Below are 21371 nucleotides of genomic sequence, written 5' to 3' on the forward strand. Positions count from 1 at the left end.
AAGTCATGTTGCCCGGGGTGCACCACAAGGAGGCTAGTCTACAGTTGGGCTGAGAGAAAGTGACTGGCCCAAGGTCACCCAGCCAGCTTTCATGCCTAAGGCAGGACTAGAATCGGCTGATGCCTGAATAATTAAAAGGGATATACAAATAACAAACCAAAAGAGTGACCTGAATAATTTTCCTATATTGGATTTACAAAAGAGACCTGTTAAGAGTTTTGAAGGCTTTTGTGAGAAGGGACAAAGAAAAAATGAAAAGAATTCAAGTTCTAGGACATTATTTGAAGGGACTAAAGATCAAGATTGTTAGAAGTAAAAGGAAGGAAATGAAGTTCATTTGTTCAAGATTAAAACAGATGTTACTTGTAGTAACCCTTAATGGACTTTTGCTGACCAGGACAGGTTGAGGCTTTAAGGATTTTATAGGTAAAAGATGAGATATGGGAAGAAGATATCATTTGTTGTATTTTAAGAGAAAGTAATAAGTTACTAAAATTGTTTATACTTGTTGTGATGAAGGGGGATGTCATTTCTTTATATATTTCTTTTCTTTTTCTTTGCTGTATTATTTTTTATTTTCTACTATTTTTTTTATTTTTCCTGCACTATTTTTTTTTATTCTTTTTTTATAGTTTGCATTAGTTTTTGTAGCCTCGTGTGGCACAGAGTGGTAGACAGCAGTATTGCAACCAACTCTCTCCCCATGACCTGAGTTCGATCCCAGCGGAAGCTCAGGTCGACTCAGCCTTCCATCCTTCCCAGGTCGGTAAAATGGGTACCCAGCTTGCTGGGGAAGGTGATGACTGGGGAAGGCAATGGCAAACCACCCCATTATAGTCTGCCAAGAAAATGTCACAAAAGTGGCATCCCCCCAAAGGGTCAGACATGATTCGGTGCTTGCACAGGGGAACTTTCTCCTTCACCATTAGTTTTTATCCTTTTAATTGTAATGTTTAATAAAATTATTTTAAAAAAATAAGGACAAGCACTCAACATTTTTTACTTTCTTATTCTACCAATCATGGCATTCTGGATTGGGGGGAAGGGGCATTGTTCCATTATCTATTGAGAAATGTGATACAAGAAAAATGGGCCAAAGATTTAGCATAAATTCTACTGGCAGGAAGCTGAGGGATGAAGTAGGTAATGGCAGCGTTTATACACTGGTTCTTCATGAAGACCTCAGAATATAACTGTATAGGTAATTGTGCTCTTTTCCTTCTTTCAGTATTGACTTCCCAGACAAGCATATACTTTACCTGTAGAAATCCTACTCACAACAATCTGAGAACACTCAGTCTTAAGATTTCAAAAAGCCAGTCAGAGTGAGCAATAGATGGCTGGGATGACTGTTGGCATCATTTGATTTGATAGGGATGATTTACCCTCAGTGAGTGCTTCTGCTCTTGAAATGATATATGAATTTCATACGGAATAGGCTGTTAGTATTAACTCATGAAGGAATTTCTTACAGATGGGCTCTTCCTCTCCATCAGAAGAATTTTCATCTCTTTAAGTGTATCTTCAACATGTCATGGTAACAAGAAGTCTTTATTTTAATTCATGTATTATATAGTTTTGTGAAATAAACAGTCACATTTTCATTAACACTCCTTGCCAGAATTATATTTCAAGAGAAATTTGTTTGCTCCATCAGCATAACACACAAAACATGGAAACAAAATATTTTATTTTTTTATTAAAAATTCCACAGATCTTCCTTTCCAGTAATGGATAAAAGATATTTATAATGTTCTTCATTATGTTCCAAAATGTTCTTCATTCTTCAGTTTGGAGAAGTAAAGTTTACTTAATCCAAGTTTCCAGTAAGAATTAGATAAATTCATGTGCAGGTGTAGTTTCCACCATAAAAGCTAGATAAACAGTCTAAAGAAGTTAAATATGCATGAAAGCATACTGAAGTCTTATTGCCATAATCAAAGAAGCTGATTTACCACTTTGGGCCTCCCTTCATTTGTTTTTCTCAGCAATGTTTGCTTGAGTGCATTGATCTTCTCATCAAGTTCAGCCAGAGTATAGTTCTGCCATTCAGAAAAAGACAAGAGCTTAGTATCATTAATTTGTAGCAAAAACATTTAAATTAAGAAATAAATTGTGAGCATGCTTGGAGTTAGTAATCTGGAAAAAGGATGAGCAACGTGTCTACAATCTTCTTCTACACCAGTTTCAAAGCTTCTTTAGTGCTTACCATATCATGGTCTGGAATCTAAGATTAAATGACTTTTCTATTTCTGCCAGAAGTAGGAAACAGTAATTTAAAGTTAGATTCCAGACCATTGTATGAATCCCGATTTTATATAGTGGTCTTGATCTAACAATCCATCTAATTTTTAAAAGTGAGCAGCAATTCAAAGTAACTATAAGAACTGAAACTGCCATTTGATGTATGTGTGAGAGTAACACAGGTGCCAAAGCTGTGCAAAGCTTTGGATTCAGTTCCAAAAACGTGCATCAGAATAGAGTATTGACACCTGCCTGCAACTTTTTAAAGCAGCCACATTTTTCCTCAGGATTACAGGGCAGCTAAAGAAGGTAGCTGCATAATCCTGAGGGGGGAAAAACAGTTTTAAAGGGTGCAACATTCATGCTTCCTTATGTTTCGAAGCACTTTTTCCAAATTATTTCTGAAATACTGTGCAGCTCTAATGAATACAAGATTAATTTTTTTTATTGTAAACCACCCAGAGTCCCTCCTTGGGAGGGAGATGGGCAATGATAAAGTTTGATTGATTGATTAATTAATTAATACATAAATAATTCCTGACTTAAATAATAGTGGCTACAGAGGAAAAATTTCCATGACAACTTAAAATGTTTCAGAACTAGAATACTCAGACAGAAAAAGACTTTGTCAATTCAAATTATTCAAATTATTAATGAACTATTAAACAAAATGTTGACTTTATAAACTGAGATCCAATCTTAGAAAAAGAGTCGTCTGAAGAACAGATATCTCAATCAACATTCTGTTCAAATCAGATTCAGATGTTTGTGGAATCCATGTGACTGCTACTTATCAGTGCTGTGCTTCAGAAATAACGTGGAAAAGGTTCTTCTGAGTGTATGTGAACACCAACATAACCCCCATCTGCAGCTCTTTAAAGCAGCTTCATCTTTTCCTGGAACACTGCATGATCCAAAGCACCTTTTCAATAACAAGATCTGAAGCACTGAACCCTCCTAGTAAGTTTTTGACATAGACAGGCAATCGCAAAATGGTGCTTTTCCTGTGAGTTGGCTAGCTAGTGTGAGGACTGTCCATATCAGCACTACTGGCCCCTGGGAAATTATGACACAATTGCTATTTATTTAAACCAGTAATCTGAGAACCAGATTTAAACATCCCTGACAAAACAGTTTTTGGCTGTGACCACATTGCTGTGCAAAGATTAGAATCACTAAGCCTGTCAAGCAAATTTTCCTATGACATTAATACTGCGGGAAGACACACTAGAATATGCATGTAACCCACTGGGTGGAAGACAGAAAGAACATTCTGAATAAATTAAAAGATACACCCTGCAACCCATAGGTTAGGAAAGCATCTCTAAATCTGCAACTGTAAACACATATAAATGAAACAAATAGACTCACCTGATTTTGTTGAATTTTCCTCCTTTTCATAAACAAATTCTGTTAAAAAATCCAAATATAAATATTATATCATTACCAATAGTATTGTAGTTTCAATAAAAAGTAATTATCCTTTTCCCATCATTAGTGAAACCTAAAGCCCATTCATCCAGAAAGACTCACATTTTTATGAATGGGAATTATTGAGCAGTTAATTTTTTTTTCTCATGTAACCTCTCTCAGTGTGCTAATGTGCATGTTCATCTCCCATCAGGTAAGGAACAAAGTGCTTCTACTATACAGGTTATCATTGTTATTCTAATCTTTCTGAAATGATTCAATGCATGCTGCTCAGTCTTCTCTCTCTCTCTCTCTCTCTCCCCACCTCCCTGTTAAAAACCAAGCAAATCAAAGAAAAAAAAATCTAACTCTTCTCTCTAATGTGTTAATTTTCTACACTGAAGCGAGCTTTGGTTTTTAACCAGAAAGAGAATTCAAATAGGAACTCCGTATTACATGTGTGGTACATGTGTGGCTGTTTGGGAGATCAGCTCTTAAGAGAAAATCTTCACAGCTATGTAAGAAGAAAACACTCTGAACACTTTTAAAAAGCTAATCAATCTTATTGAAACAACACCCCATGAATTTCCCAGTGTGTACACAGAATTCCTGTGTCTGCTAATAGCCCAATTGACCTTGATGGAAATCATCATGCAGAGCTATCACTTCAGATGAACTGAACAAGGCTGTTTTGAAAACTGGATCCAGACATACACATCCCCATTCAATACATGCTTCTTTAGACCAAGAGACCTAGACTTAACATTACTTACCACAGACTGAAAATATTCAGGAGACATCCCTTCCAATTCAAGAATTTTATCTTCGAGCTTTTTTATCCTCTGATAAATATCTTTTGGCACTGGTCCACCTCCAGTGAAGCATTGAAAAAGGGAAAGCATCAGAAAATAAATCATGACAGGACAATTTTAAAAATAAAAAAAGGAAACGTTTCAGAACAGGATTAACCTTTCATCCAAGATGTGAGGATAAAAGAGTGAATAAAGAAGAAAGACATGGCATAAAACTACATCCTACTGCAACAAATGGCTGGGACATTATAAAGCTTCTTTGAAAATTCCTTACATATATGGATGATGGGTTCTAAATCTTGGGAAGTTATAATTCTCCCTTTTCTGTTCAACAAAGCAGAAATATTCAAATGGATATATCACTGGGAGATCCTGCACAATGACTTTGAATGCAGGAGTTTTATTTTATTTTGGTCATGGTCTTCTTTGTGAACAAACCTATTGCTATATTCTTACCCCTACCTTAATATTTTGTACAAATGCTGTATTGACAGCCATAATTTGCCAAAATGCAGTGATTTAATTTTATAGATTATCTCCAAGAACCAGGATAGATTTCTATAATAACCTTATGAGTTAAATATTTCATGTTTCATTGAAAACAGACCTCAATAGCAAGGTTATCTATTCATCCAAAAGAAGAGTTGTATATACCTATAAACCAGACCAGGCTGTCCCTTGGCAAAGTAGTGAAGAAAATAATGGGAAGGTCAAACAAGGAAGAAAGCCAAAGGTTTATAATATTTTTTCCCATACAGTGAATAATTACTCCAAGTGACTAGCTGAAAAAAGTCAATTTCCTCAAGATTAAAATAAGGGAGGAAAACAGGATAATAGTTACTATATTCAATAATTTAAAGATGGCTTATTTCAATAGCTATTAACCTATTTATCACTACAAGGCCACCAGCTACAAAGCAGTATGATGAATTAATCAGATGGTATGCTTACTGTGAACACTACTTCTAATTAATTCCTAAAACTTGTGGTGGGAGAAGGTGAATCAAAATACAGAAGCAAATGCATTATACAAACTTATTAATCAATACACTTAAGTCTACCCAGATTTTACAATTCTAATCCATTTCATTCTTTGTCCCAGAAGAATTCTACGGTCCAAAGTAAGAGATACAACATGAAATTACATTTTTGCTGGCTGTTGCTGGAAAAATTACAATTTAGAATTAACTATAAACTCATTCTACTAACCTGTTTGTAACCTTAAATGAGATTCAATGTTCTGTAGTCTCTCTTCTACTGCTTGATTTCCACAATCATGAGAATGAGCTTTATGGTTGGAAACTTGAGCATCTTCATTTCTAGTCTGAGGGCCGTAAGTATTTATAACTCGGGAAACTAGGATTTTAAAAGTGCAATGTTAGTATTTATCCACATAGCAGGACCAAGCAAGGCCATCTGTTCCCTAGCCTTTTAGTTGAAAGTCCCATTAGGTTAAATGGGGCTCATTCCAGAATAAGGATGGAAAGGATTACCTAACATTATATCCTGACAGAAACTAGCAGCCTCAGACATAGCTATCTCTTGTTTAAAGTATATGTGACTTTTTATTTTTACAGTGGCCAGTGAGAGAGATCTTACCTAGATTAATTTAGTTAAAAAAAAAGAAAGCAAACACTCCTGTTCCTTGTATAATTCACACTCAGAAATAGATATTACTATCTTTCATTTTGTTTTTTCAGTTATACTATACATTCTTCTGTATGTATTATAGCCAACATGGAAAAGTGTGGTAAACTCACAGCTATTTAGTACTAAGGCTAATGAAAGCTTTGCTTTATCATAGTTTACAAAATAAACCCCAATTAGTAATATTCAACATGCTAAATGATAAGCTATCATTTATAAATGACAGTGCCTAGGTTCACCAAGATGTTAAACCAAAATAAAAAACTATACCATGGTTTAGCACAATGTGAATCCAACCTAAGTGTTTTTGAATTATGTGTCAACTCTCAAAGAAACTTCGGTCCTCAATTTAATAGCTGTTACTCAACTGTTTCTCACATCTAAAGATACCGTCTCTAACATGAATACCAGACGCTCACAGCAGACAGTTCACAAAAATTAAAGGGCAGTCTTTACCTGAAACAGTCTAGACAATTTTTTTTAATGCTAGAATAATGAAGTTACTTCCTGAACTTTTCATGTTCTTTATTTAAAACAGCAAGCCACTGGATTATTTAATTAAAACATTTCTACCTCGCTTTTCCTCTGTAAGCCTAAAATGGTTAATTTAATGTTATTGTTACTGTTTATTAACAGAAATTAAATGAGCTAGTCAAATACCATCACCACAATATACAATAAAGCTCAAATACAGTGATTATATAGAAAGAAGAAAAAGAGTTTAAAATTACAAAAATACTTAATAACTAATACAATAAAAATTTCTATAGCATCAAAATGGAAAATTTTAACTAGCCAATAGAAATGGAAGACAACTTTTACCCCCTGCCCAAGCAATTTCTACAACCTATGGTCTTCAGCAAAAATGCACACAGCTTGATCACACAGCTGTTTACGCCAAAGCAAGAACTTCAGAATCAGTGAAACTTAGTTGGTGTACTCAGAACTGCAGCCTTAGAATTTCTTCAATTATTCAACACTTCTCTCCCTGAAGGTTTCCAGCATTTCTTTCTGCAGACACACATTTAATACAAAGTAAGGTATAAATCTAATGAAGCTGAAAAAAATGGCTTGCTCTTGGCTTATCAAATTAACAGGATCCAAGACAAACACTTAGTAACAGTGGTTTGTTTTGAAATGTATACAGAAAGGAACACGGACATGTATAGAATACACTGACATTGCTTCAAAAATATATTTAATGAATCTGAAGAGGCTTCTCTTGCCCTTATGAGTTAGCTCTTTGAAAAGTGGTCAGTGAAAGATATAATAGTAGCACTTACCCTTCACGTGACTTTTGAATCCTGGGTAAGGTGTAAACACTGCATCAGTTCTAGCACAGCTATTTTCTAAGGATGTTTTTGGACAAGAAATCATTACTTCAACCACTTAGGAAGCACAGAATTTATTCCAAACATTCAATGAAGTTAGAAATATTGGTTGGATTCAGAGATTATACTAAGCTATATTTATAACACATCATGGCTTAATTCACCAAATTTGCTAAAATTAAAATCAAATTATGGTTTGATATGTTGTCTGAATCTTACCTTAAGTACATTCTTAGACTGTCAGATACAGAACAATTAAGAATAATTGTTAATAATTCTGGTATGTTTTCAGCTGTGTCTTTACTAGGATTTCTAACCTGAAGAACTTCTTACTACTTTTCATTTATACACTGGATTCAAATAATTTTGCAGAGCCTTCTAATGTATCTTTGCCCAAAGAAACTAGCACTGAAGTCTGTGAGGCTTAACCTCACAGGATTGTGTATTGGTGAAAATGTAAATAATCTTACGTCTTATCTGAAATTAGTATACTGATAAGAAAACAATCAGATATAAACCCCTTCCCTCCCTTTCACAAGAAGCTATAATACCCCAAGGTTTTAACTATATATTTAAACTTTTTTTTCATATTGACAAAAGATTATACATATTTCTAAGGTGCAATATTAACAAATGTGCATTGGAATATGCAATAAATATGCATGATTAAATCAACAATTGAACTGAAAAATATATTTTATACACAATAGACAAATCTGATGCTTTTCATAACTGAAAATCACAACCATAACAATCATTTGGACCAAAATTTTATTTTGGGGCAAGATATTTTTCTCTGAGCTTAGAAATAATGGGTTTAGTAAGAATCATAGAGCTCATTCCTGTTAGGTTATATCAAATATTACCTAACGTAATTCATAATAAACTCCTTCAATATATATTTTTCACTTGGAAACAAATGTGTTATTGAGACAGAAGCATATTTATTTTCAGAAATGAAAAACATTTTTATGACAGGAACTAGTATATTTCCTTGAAAGCTATTGAGGAGTCTTGTTTTGTTTTTAAGAAGGAAATGCTTGCATCATACATGAATTACTTTTTGCTTTTGGTTTTATTTATAACTTGCAAATTATGTATATAATTTGATTATTGGATTTCATTTAATCTATTTTAATAATCATAATGTGGATGTCAAATTGCTTTTATTTAAAAACTTAGTCTTTAACATCAAGCAGATAAGACCCTTGATCCTGAAAGGTGATTAGTTTAGTAGTAAGATCTGAGCTCACTGGTACAGCATGAGTGAAATGTAATTCTGAAAAGACAGTTTTGGGCAATGACAGCCCATCATATCCCTGTTTGTAAACTCTATCAATGTCTGGCTAACACGTTCATTAAGAGGACCACAGCTACCATTCTTGCTAGCCTAGAAGTTTGGTCTAGATAAATGGTAGGCAACCTTTCACTGAAAAAAGGCCAAATTAACAAATTCTACATCTAAGCAAAATCAGAGAAATTTAGGGTGCTGTTAAGAAATAGGGTTAATGGAGTTTAGTTTCTCTTATTTTTAACGGGCTTTTCTATTTTGAGTAACAGTTCAGTTTGGAAATATTCTACTGTTATTCACTACATTAATACATTCTTGAAGTGTGAATAAATCATGGGTCTTTTTGTCTTATTCCATAGTGTAGTACTAAATTCAGTGGGATTTACTTCCAGATAAGTTGCAGCCCAAGTCCTATATAAAAATACAAATTAGTTGCATTGTGCTATAGGAAATTTACTAAAGGACCACCCATACTTTGAAAGAAATAACTTTGGGGTCAGTGGAATTGAGTCATCTGAGTGTTATAATGGTAAGCTTCTGACAAATAAAAACATCTATAAAAACATTAACAGGCAATCTAGCTCTCTTTTAAGAAGAGTCTTTATGAGGGGGGCAAGAGAGAATGGTGACGTCATAAGAAAACGAAAGCTTGGTTGCATAGCTACCTTGATTACAATCCATAACATTGCAAAATTCTCTGACGTTGTTTTCATTGATCTCAGCTTGTTTCCTTTCAATGAAGGCCGATATTCGTCTTTCAATCTGTAGGTAAGAAACAACTTGTATTTAGAGTTCATTACCACCATTCAGATTGAAAGAAGGATTTTGACTTGATAGGAAGAAATGGCCCGACATTCACTTACTTCAGCTTTCCCAGCTTTTATCTGAACTACTTCTGGGTCAAAAGCAAAATGAGCCTCTTTCAGATTTGCAGAGCCACTGGCTGTATGTTTCACTTCCTTCTGTATGTCTGTATCTATTACATCCGAATTACTCTCAACATTTTCATGTTCCATCTTACTGAAATTATAAATGGGTGTAGTATTTTCTTCTTTAATCAAAGGCTGAAGTTTTTCCATAAAGGGCTAGATAATGGGAGAGAAAGAGAATGGATATAAACCAACAGAACATTTTTTTTAAAACTGGAATTTCTAAAACAAACTCCTTAAAATAATTTCAGAGGCCATATGTTCTCATTATTGTGTACATAATCTAATCAAACCAGAATTAAAATACAGCATCTCGAAGTGTCACTGCCCTTTTGATCACTGCCTTTTACTAATCTGTGTATTAAAAAAAAGAACCCTCTAGAGAGCCCAGACTATCAGAGCAAATCTGTCTGTTACTCATCTGTGTTGTACCAAATCAAAGCAGCAGCTTTTGGCACCAATATCACTTAATTTACATGTCATTCAAATGCTTACTCAGAACATTAAGGCTTAAGTATTTTTCCTCCTTAATGTGAGAGCCAAGACTCTCATTCTGTTAAAGGTTTTGCTTTAGCGTTACATCACTGGCAGCATCTCCACTAGAAACGGGAGCCGCCCAAAACGCGTGGGAGAAAGCAAATATCCTCTTCCAGACTCATGCATTTTCCAGTGCAGCCAATACTTGAAAAAGCAAAATAAATGCTCCTTATTAGTGTACTTTACTCTTTTTTAAAACATAAAAACCATATTTGCCTTCTCTAAAATGTTTACCACCAAGTCATAAAATAAATACAAGAAAAAATAAAAGCTCAGCAGTTCTTTAATGCATCTGTGTTTTAAAAACATTGAATAATGACACAATCTCGAAGAGTACTTCCAAACAATACCAGGAGGAGCTGTTCAATGATAACTATTTCAATATGTCTCCTGCTCCCATTATCAGGAAATTCTGAAAATAGGATTTTATGCTATGCCTATCTACAGAAGTTTTAGTAGGCACTATTATTTCTTTTAAAAAGAATAAAATAGATAACTCTATGGAAATAAAAAATTGTTATATTGAGAAACAATGACACAAGAACTAGTTTTTGTTCACTTTCCAGTAAATCGTACTTACTTTTAATATATACATTCAGAGTGATGAAATATTCAGCTGAAAATTTCCACTACTAAGGTCCCACATGAACAGATTGAAACTATGCCAATAACCTTATAATTTTTCCCAATGGAGCTTTCATAGGAGAAGCTGCTGACAGATTATATTCTAATTCAACACGAAAGCAAATCAATTATGGACATATTTGCATTGAGTACCAGGCAGAGGCCATAAGATTTGCACTAGTAATTGATCCAAGATACAAACAATACAACTTAACTTTAATTTATTTTACTTTATCTATCTATTTTTCATATTTCTTCACCACCCATCTTGCGTTGCGATGACTCTGGGTGGTTTACAAGTGAATAAAAGAATAAAAAATAAAATTCATTATAAAATATAAATATACCTAAATATAAGAATATAAATATAAGATATACAGTATAAAATACAGCGTATAAAATCGATAAAAGATTTCAAATGAAAATGATGTAACATTAAAACTATTTATTGAAACATATCATTTGATTAAACATTAGGCACAGAAAAAGTTACTTTAAAAAGATCTGTGCTGGCACTATGGCTAATTGCCGACACACACATACACCAGGATGCATCATGCTGGGATAATGCCACTTCTTGATCCACTGAAAGCACTCCACGAACCGTAGAACTCACCCAACGCATGGAATCATTATCCTAGCATGACATACACCTGCCGTGTTATTGCTTAATTATAACCCACCCCAGATACAAATGTACTGCATTTACACTGGAAGTGCAGAAATCAACAGGAATGCATTTTCCCAATCTACTTAACCAGAACAGCTTGCAACAGTATTTCCACAATATTTCCAATAAACCTGTTATCTTAAACCATTTAGGACTTTTAGGAAGGGAAGAATTTCTGGTATTTCACATAGTGAACTGCAACTATTCCTGATACTTCAGTTTTAACAGTGGAGTGGAGGATTTAAGGTTTAAATTGTGCAACTGGGTTTTGGAAAAGTGCCTAATAAGAAACATTTACCTGTAAAGAGGAAATATGCTGCTGAAGAGCAGTAAAGAGCAGCGTGGGCTGGGGTAGTGACATGCCTTGAAGTTTGTTCCAGTTTATGTTAATATTCACCACATCTTCTTCTAGGTGAAACTTTAAAAGCCAAACACACAACAAATTCAGAAAGTTACAGTGAAAAACTTCAGCCATTATATGAGAAGATTAAGATCTGAATAAAATGTGACGTCTGCTCGCTGGGGAATTTTGGGAGTTGAAGTCCACATATCTTAAAATGGCCAAGGTTGAGAAACACTGGATTAGATCAATGGCCCACCTAGTCTGGCAGCTTGCTTTCCATACAGGCAAGCAAGATACCTACTGAAAGCTGACAAGCAGAAGACCCAACAACAGGCGTTAAAGGCGATAGTTATTGCCGTGCAAATTCTTTGAGATAAATTATTCAGAATCCCTGTGAGTACCTACAAAGACCTTCTTTTCAAACTGTTAAAGCTGCTGCATTTTTTAACAGCTAGGCTTGCCAAACTGCTTCAGAAGCTTCTCCTGGCTGTCCCCACAAGTTTATTTCACAAGTAAAAATGTGCATATGCATCATTTTTTTAAAAGTGTGTTTGAAATGTACTGTCCTAGAGGAAGCAGCTTACAAAATAAATAAGGGAAGGTACAAAACACATGGTTCACGACCAATCTTTTTTTGAAATTTCCTTAAAAAACTGCAGACTGATAAAGGCTGAAGTGAATTTAAAGATGAAAAATGACTGAAACAGAATGATGTTTCTGCCCATCAATCATTATTTCCATAAATCATAATCAGAAAAGCTGCAATTTCAGGCTAACTTTGCAGTCAGCTGTATTGATTTGAAATGGATTTTCTTCTAACAAACTATGATTCTGACTTTTAGCTACTAATTACTGGCATTTTGATATTACAGACTATATTCTTTTCTTGATTAGAACTGCTCTGAGGGCCCATGGTTATATACAAGGGTGTCAATCTGTGAAATGAATGAAATCTCCCACCATATGCCTTTCAAATTTATAGTTCAAGATTCTATGACTTCACTGTATTGTATATTATTATTATTATTATTATTATTATTATTATTATTATTATTATTTAGATTTTTATGCTGCCTTTTCTATATTTTGGTCAACTCAATGGGGTGAACATACTTAATACTCCTACCTCCTATTTTCCCCACAACAACTTGGGCTGAGAGAGAGTGACTGGCCCAAAGTCACCCAGGCAGCTTTCATGCCTAAGGTGCAACTAGAACTCACAGTCTCCTGGTTTCTAGGCCAGCACCTTAACCAAGGAATGTTGGCTGGCGGGGACCAGGATATCTGCCTTTTCTGCTGTGGCACCTGCCCTCTGGAACATCCTTCTTCCTGAGATTAGGATGGCCCTGATCCTTTTGGCTTTTTGGAAGGCCTTGAACACCTGGCTTTGGGCCTGGGGGCCACGAGCGTTCAAAGAGCCCCGTTTCATGATTGTGCTGGCACTGATGGATTTTAATATCTCTTGGCTGTATTTATATTTGTTTGTATTGTTTTTATTGTCTGATTGTTTTTATTATTGTTAGCTGCCCAGAGTCACTGGTTTGAGATGGGTGGCTATATAAATTAAACAAACCATTACACCAAACTGGCTCTATATCTATAGATAGATAGATATCTGTATCTAGTTCAAGTGGAATGTTATTTAATTTGGAGAACTCTTATTATTATATAGTATACATATTATTATTATAAACTTCATATTTTTATTGCAATCTGTTGCACGTAATTATTTTTTTTAAGTCTGGCTTAGGCTATAATACTGAGAATAATTATTTGAAAGTTTAATATACGTTTAAACAATGTCTCTCTCTTTAAAAAGAATGTATTTAGGACTGTATTGCAAGTTGCTTAGTGTGATGACTGCCTACTCAGCTTACCATTAAATTTGATTCATACGTGATTGAAGTAGAAATCTCTTTAATGGAGTGCAGTGTGCAGTACAGAGAAAAAGTTATGAATAGAAGTTCCTGCGCTTTCTCTAAGTTAAACAGCCCAATGAACTCAACCCCTCCACCTTCTTCCGTATGCAGCCCCCCTTTTCGTGCCAGTCTGTTCAGTTCTATGCAGATGTCTCCAATGGCCCGGCAGCTTGACCTTGGATGCCAGAGATAGCCCAAACAAGATGCTTTCACACTCTTGGCTTGCCCCCATCCCACTTCTAGCAACTCACAAGTCTCTACACGTGTTGACTTCATTCATCTATGCGAGACTGATCAGATGTTCCAGGAATGTTTGATCTGGGAGCATGACACTTAGTCTGAATCAGTATGTAAAACCAGTTAATGATAATATAAGCAAACAGGTAAAATAAAGAATCCCAGGTTGGTGGTGCAGATCCAAAGTAAAACAATGGAAATTGTGAATATTTTTTTGTTTGAACTAATAGCAGTTTATCACTTGAAAATGTGTTAGCTATGTAGCCTGAAATTAAAATAATTCAACTGAATTTTTTTTGCAGTTATATCTAACATGTTTTCCATTTAATCTACAGTCTCCCTGCCCTCTCATGTGCTGCAAATCTCTCCACGGGTTCTCAGTCCTCCAAATCAGATTTGGATGATGGGGAAAATAATTCATTCCCTGACAAATACCATTCCATTACTTGAACAAGTACAATTGGATATAGCTCTTCATATGCATCCCAATGGAAATACAATTTGAGAATCTGTTTTGCAAATTTCATGCACCCCAAAAGAACTCCACCAGGAGATATTGTATTTGTGTGTATGAGAAAAGTTGGTAAGGCTGCAAGTAAAAAACTAGAACATGCTACCTGAACTTCTAGCTATTAATATAGAAGGTATCTGTTGCATGGATGAACCAATTAAAGCTGCAAATCTCTTCACTACAGTTTGCAAATACATTGTGCCACCTCAAGTTTCTAAAACTTAAAATAAATGTAGTAATTATCATTAGCTTTATTTTTTATCAAGTTTGCACATTAATATATTTTATATTTTGCAAGCTTTTCTTTTCTTTTCTTTCTGGTTTATTATCTATCTTCATTGCTAAGTACTTCTGAAAACCCTGTAGTTTTCACTCAAAGCATAATTCAACAGAGTAAATGGTGGAACAATCCCTACTAAAGTTTATTTCACCTTTGCCAGGTTTAGTGTTGGAGTTTATTGATCTCCATTAAGAATTTCCTACGTTTTGATTATTTAAAATAAATTACTCCTTTCCAAAAATCTTGGCTGAGCTCTGTGACTGTCAAATTTCAGCTTCCTAGTAAGATGCGGTATTTATAATGATTCTAAATTATATTTCTAATCACAGGCTTCAGGAAGACACAAAGGTATGCCTTGCTCTCAGGCAGGAAACTTTCATTATGAATGTACTGAAATTTTAGGTACTTAGGTGGTTGGAAGTATCCTAATAATTTGGTTATTCTCAACAAAATATATATTTTAAATCAACTCATAAGAATAGAGAAAGCAATATTCAATCAGTTTAAACTGTCTAGAAGGATATTGTTTGGTCCCTATTTTAAAAATGTTTTAGAAGCAGTTGGTTAATTTGTGAGAGGGAAAAAAAATAATATTTAACAAAAAAAGAATGTAAGTAAAGCAGAGATGTATTTGACATAATTAAGAATTGATTAGTCATGTATTGTATCAATTTTGCTTTCAGTGTAATAATCGTGGTGTAATACTTTAGAACATAACAGTACCCTGCTGGAATGGACCCCTGACCCATCTAGTTCGGTAATCTGTTCTTACAGTGGCCAACCAACTGCACAAGCAAGCCCATATGCCTCCAAGCAGATGGCCCTCAGAGGCAGTCACACTGCCATCAAGGCTAATAGACATTGATGTCCATGACTTCAATGAAATGGTCCAACCTTTTTTGCAGCCAGCCAATTGATAGCCAGCATCACATCTTGTGACAGCAAATTCCAATGTTGAATTATGTGTTACGTAAAAAATATTTCCTTTTGCCCTGATTCTTCCAGGATTCAATTCCATTAGGTGACCTCTGGTTCAAGAATTTTGGGAAGGGGAAAACAGCTTCTCCTTGTCCACTTTATCCACACCATGCATAAATTCGTATATCTTAACTATGTCCCCTCTCATTTGCCTCCTTTCTAGACTAAAATGTTCCAAGTTTTGCAAACTTTCCTCATAGGCAAGCTGCTCTAGTCCCTTGATCATCTTAGTTGCTCTCCTCTGAACATTCTCTAGCTCCATTTTATCCTTTTTGAGGTGCGGTGACCAGAACTGTAGACAATATTCAAGATGCAGTCACACCATTGATTCATATAACGACACTATAATATTGGTATCTCTATTTTCAGTACTGTTTCTTATTATCCTAACATGCTGTTGGCCTTTTTTTACAATGGATGCACACTGTGTTGTATCGTCATTGAACTGTTTACCATTACTCCAAGATCTCTTTCTTCACCAGTCACTGCTAGCTCGGATTAGTTTGCATGAGTAGTTAGGATTTTTGGCATCAAAATTTTCTGAGAGGAACCTAAAGAGACATTTCCGAATTACAGGTAGTCCTCAACTGACAATCACAATTGAGACCGGAATTTCCGTTGCTAAGTGATGTGGTCATAAAGCACGATGTCACGTGACTGCATCACTTAGCGATGGCAATCCCGGACAGTCCTGGTTGCTGTTGTAACCCCAAGAGCACAGGTTGTTAAGCAGGAAGAGATGGGAGTCTCGGGTAAGGAGCACTGGGGTGCTATTGGGGAGGCCTGAGAGGGCCAGCGCAGGCCATGCACAAGTTGGGGGAGGGGAGTGCTGCAGTACTGCGTGAGCTCAGGAAAGCTGGGGAAGGAATACTCTGTGGCTCAGGGGCTTCTTGGTGTGCTGTGGCTCTGGGGCTGCAAGAAACCCCTGAGCTGCAGCGCAGCGCAAAGCTGCAGCTACCCCTGGAAGCCTCAGCTGCACCGGCCCAGCCCAGCAGCACAGCACAAAGGGGCTTTCTGGCACGCCGTGGCTCTGGGGACCCAAAAAGCCCGACCCACAGTGCAGCGTGAAGCACATCCCCAGCCCAGCAGTGTGGCACAAAGCCACCACAGCCCGGGAAGTACCAGCAGCTGTTGAAAGTTTGGCTGTGACTTTAGCTGTCTTTTGGGAACAGCTGAAGATGGAGCTCTTCTGGCGGGTGTTTGGGGCTTGACACTTGTCTTCTCTGGATGGTTTTCTACCATTTTCCTGTTTTGTGTCTGTTTTTTCTAGTTTTTGCCTTATGCTTTTGGATTTTACTAGATGATGAATGTTTTAATGTTTGTATTCTTGCAAAACTGCTGAGAATTCTATGGGAATGTGGTGGGATACAAATGAAATAAATCTAATGTAAAATAAACAGATTTCAGTATGTGTAGAGAGTAGTGGGGCTGATACTATGTAACAAGTTTCTCATCTCTTCTGTACCATGTTCCATCTAAAATTGCTTCAGATGATCCCCAACATATTTAGGACAATTGTGGCATGGTGGTTACTTCCCCACCCCCAGGTCTAAATCCACATTCAACTTTGAAAGTTCATGGGCAATTTGAGGCCAGCAATATCTCTCAGACCAATCTACTTCACAGGATTATTGTTGTGGAGAAGACTTGGAGAAAGTGCTGTGTATATTATATTAAACTTCTGGAGGGACAAGCTAAAAATCTAACAAAAAACAAAACAAAACCTTTACTGTTTATTCTGCTGGCAGACTGATAGTTAGACACAACAAAATGTTGGCATCCTAAACACAGTAGTTAAAATAAATAGATTTGCAGGCATGTCCATAATCTTTGTCAACAGGACTTGGACAGTTCCTATTTCTCTGACGTTTAGATAAGTATAGGGCATACAGCCAGATGATAAAACATTCTGGCTTAACTCAATAGTCATCATGCTATTTCTGGTTGCTACCAATGCCTTTCCTCTATTCATGTCATCAGCAACTGTGACACAGCATGAGAAGCTCCTATTAGGCAAGATTATTTTAGATATTCCTGAGTCTAGAGGACAATAATATTTTTTTTCTTGTGCAGTTTATAAGTTTATAAAACATAAATTTATTTTTTTAAGATATATCTTCATTTAAACATAATTGTAGCAAACATTCCTATGAGCATTTAAGTAATGATACATAATGTTGTTGGATATTATAAATATACATGATCTCAGCCATATATTTTAAGAAGTAACAATTTATGTTGAAGATTTTCCTGCAAGATGGGGAAGAAAGTGGGATAGGCAAGTATAGTTAGTTCTGTACTTCCATGCTCCAGTGATTATGGTGACTATCTTCTAGTTTACTTACTTGTAAAATTAAGACATTATACAGAGTGGACGAAAGCAGTTTTTAATTAAAAATAAAATATTTCTATTTGTTCTCATTTGCCAAACTTATGAAAGTTTCTTGGCTGCAATTCTATATGAAGAAATTCAAATTGAGTTCAATGGCTTACTTTTGAGTATATATGCAGAGCACTGTGGTATCCAGTTGTAAAAACTGTTTTTAATCTTTACAAGTAAGCAGATACCTAATAATGTTAACAGATCATGGAGGTATGATGGTCTCTGAAATAAAGCTAAGGTCACAAAATAAATTCTTGACCCTTCCTTTCCCTTTTCTAAATCCAATTGTTTATCCAAAGGAGAAAACGTCACTTCAAGTAGGCAGTCAACTAAGTTCTACCACCTCATTTCCATCTGCTAGATGGACTTTGGCAAATATTTATTACAGGTCTTGAAATTACAGCTCAACTCTTTTGGTTCTTTCTCAAAACAAATCCTTCCAACATCATAACAGATCCTTATGGTTTCTCTCTTCGTTATCTCTAACTTTTCAGTGTACTTTTTAAAGTTTAGACAATCAAAATAATATACATTAATCATCTACCAGCAATGTAACAACTGTATAAGTATGATAACTGGACCAGTATGTGCTTATCTAACTGAAACAGGCAAAAAACTCAAGGATGCAAGAGAAGATTTTGAGAATGGGACTGCATTTGTCATATTTCACCTAACTCAAGAGCACATATTCTTTGAGAACAAAAATTAAAGTTTAAAACAAGATCTTATTACTCTTTCCAAGGCTACGCTATAACATTTCAAACTTCCAGATGAATGTGCATAGGTACTCAGCTATTTAAACCATCTGTAAAGATATTGTAAAGATTTTGAGATCCACATGGCTTTCCCACCTCTCCTTCTTTAGATGAAGTTATAACACCAACTTTGGGCCAAAACCATTTGTTATTCATTGCTGACAGACTATTAGATGTCAGCCACACAATTAGCAAACAAGGAAGCTATTTAAAAACAGAACAAAGAGATGAAAAGGAGATAAAACAGAGACACTCCACGCCCCAAGTGTGTGTGTGTGTGTGTGTGTGTAAGTCATGTAATATCCCATACATGGGGGCATGACATACTGTAACATCTGTGTCTCTCTGCTCTGAAAAGTTAAAGGAAGGTATATACCATTCTGAAAGCCTCGATTGCCCATTGGTAATTCTGTGACAGAGAACAGGGCACCAAACAGCACATAAAAGAAAGCTATCGTTTTACAACTTAATCAAACATGAAAGCAAAACCCTATAAAAATACTCCAAATCTACTGGAGCATAGATTCAGTAGAATCTATAGTCCAATATAGATTACATCTACTGATTACATCTCAAAAGGTACTCCCTGTGTCTCAGGGATTTCCCCCAAACAACGCGACGGGAATTCCTTCCGTGCATCGTATTCAGAATGGTTGCATTAAGCTGGTGATGCACATTAGCACGGTGACGGCTCTTAAAGCATCCCAAGGCGTGAAGGAGAAAACGTGGGAAAAGCGCGCTTGCCACGTTTAACACAGTTCCTCCTCAAAGCCAAGCCAAAGTCTGAGGCTGTCCTATTCATCCTTTTCTCCCTCAAACCGGTCGTCGCCTCAGAGTCTCCCTAAAGCAACTTGGGGTGAGCCTCGGGGCCTCCCTTTCCCGTCCCTTCCCTTCAAGCAAGCCTCGTCTCAACCCCGCTATCCCGGAGTCTTCCACCCTGGGCATTTTGAGAGCAGCGGCGGCGGAGGCAAAAGAAGCCGGGAAGGACCGTTCTCTAGATACCCATCCCCGCGCCAAGCCGAGGTATGGCTTCATCTCCCCTCCTCACTAACCTGCCCAATCAACCGAGGCAGCGAACGCAGGGAACCTCTCAAGACCTCTCCGACCGGCTCTTCGAAAGAGTCCCTCGGCGGAGCGGAGTCCTCGGGCGCATTCAAACACACCTCTCCTTCAGCGGAGGCCATGACAGCCAGTGAAAACAAGCCCTATTGGTCGCGCTGGGGATTGTGCCACCCTCCATCTGCTCCCGCCTCTTGTCGCGCAAAGATGACGGCATAGCTCCCCGCCCCCAGCGGAGGAGCCTTAAGTCGACCTGAGAGCGGGGACCGTGATGATATAGCATAGGTGGAAGAACCCGGCTGTGGCGCTTCTGCGGTTCCGCCTCCTTTTTCCAGGTGCAGCTCCGGCCCTGCATTCTCTCGCTGCGAGGAGCAGGCGCGGGGGGGTTCCTTGGTGTGGCAAACTGTGTGCGTAGGAAAGCATTTTTCGAATAGCGTGCAGGAACTTGCATTCAAATAATGCAAATAATATCCTGCTGCTCTGGAAAGGGCGTTTTGAACTGTATGCTCAAATAGTGCGCTAGTATACTTGGTTGTTGGTTGGCGTCACTCGTGCGCATGGCGCTTGGTAGTCATCCTGATTTGTCCCGAGGAGTTAACATTTCAATTTGCCACAGAGAACTCCACAGAGGAAGGCGATGGAGATGGGAGGAAGATAAGGTTTCAGTGCTGATACAGGGCACGTGGGCGTCGAAAAGTGATAAGTGAGTTGAGGATATCCAGACCTGTCCTAAGTGGGGTAAGCAAGTGTGGAATAGAAAGTGATGGTGTAGATATTTTAGCTGTTTCTACCTAGGGTGGGGAAACAAGACTCAAAAGCAAACAGTGAAGAAAGCTTAACGTTGGGGCCATACAGGGAAAATATATTTAAAAAATTAAACATTCATATTCAGTATTCCTGTCCAGAAAGACCCTTGTATACATAAATTACTAGATGACTGATGCATGTGTGTACTGTACAAAAAACAAAACAAAAAATCCTGCAGAAGAGCAAGTCAGAAACCATATCTGAAACACCTTGATTTAAACCCTGCTGATAGTGATAGAAACAGCCTCCAAAGTTGCTCAGACAGTGAGACTATTGTGGACATATTTGAAGGTGCCTCAGGCTGATGTACTCTCTTGCAGGTGGGTCCCCTCTGTCCCTACATCACCTTTTTCCTAATATTCTTTGCATTGTAATGAACATTTTAAATACATGAATAAAATTATTTCAAAATCACAAACCTCTCTGGAACTGCAGCTTCTTTTTTGCATGTTTTCATTCTTAAATTAACAGTTATTGAAATCATCTTTAGTACTCTGGTATCCTATCTCTGTGTTAGTATATTACATGACTACATATGCCATCTAGTTGAAGTGGTGTGGGGAACAGTATTTTGGCTTAGAAAGCCTACACAGTTTGCATTGAA

The 21371-nt window shown here is 36.6% G+C and overlaps 1 protein-coding gene across 2 annotated transcripts; it reads right to left on the reverse strand.

Moving 5' to 3' along the window:
* Positions 1 to 1537: 1537 nt before the first annotated feature.
* MBIP (MAP3K12 binding inhibitory protein 1) lies at positions 1538 to 20161 on the reverse strand. Of its 2 annotated transcripts, XM_063290056.1 has the most exons (9): positions 19954 to 20161; positions 11794 to 11913; positions 9599 to 9820; positions 9401 to 9497; positions 7397 to 7462; positions 5676 to 5822; positions 4428 to 4525; positions 3616 to 3654; positions 1538 to 2042 (listed from the first exon to the last, which is right to left on the reverse strand). In XM_063290056.1, the coding sequence occupies exons 1-9, from the start codon at positions 20083 to 20085 to the stop codon at positions 1938 to 1940; spliced, it is 1026 nt and encodes a 341-aa protein (XP_063146126.1). In that variant the 5' UTR covers positions 20086 to 20161; the 3' UTR covers positions 1538 to 1937. The 2 variants fall into 2 exon arrangements, with proteins under 2 accessions (XP_063146126.1, XP_063146127.1); XM_063290057.1 differs by lacking the exon at positions 11794 to 11913.
* Positions 20162 to 21371: the final 1210 nt, after the last annotated feature.

This window comes from Candoia aspera, chromosome 1, assembly GCF_035149785.1.
Source record: "Candoia aspera isolate rCanAsp1 chromosome 1, rCanAsp1.hap2, whole genome shotgun sequence".
In the NCBI taxonomy this organism is placed as follows: Eukaryota; Metazoa; Chordata; class Lepidosauria; order Squamata; family Boidae; genus Candoia; species Candoia aspera.

Bases quoted from the DNA above. Each gene is read 5' to 3' on its own strand.
- MBIP (XM_063290056.1), bottom strand. From the start codon at position 20,085: ATGGCCTCCGCTGAAGGAGAGGTGTGTTTGAATGCGCCCGAGGACTCC. The intron at 5,823-7,396 runs GTAAGTGCTACT...TTAAAATCCTAG, and splicing joins ATTCAAAAGTCACGTGAAGG to TTTCCCGAGTTATAAATACT. The intron at 4,526-5,675 runs GTTAGTAGAATG...GCTTCACTGGAG, and splicing joins TCATTTAAGGTTACAAACAG to GTGGACCAGTGCCAAAAGAT.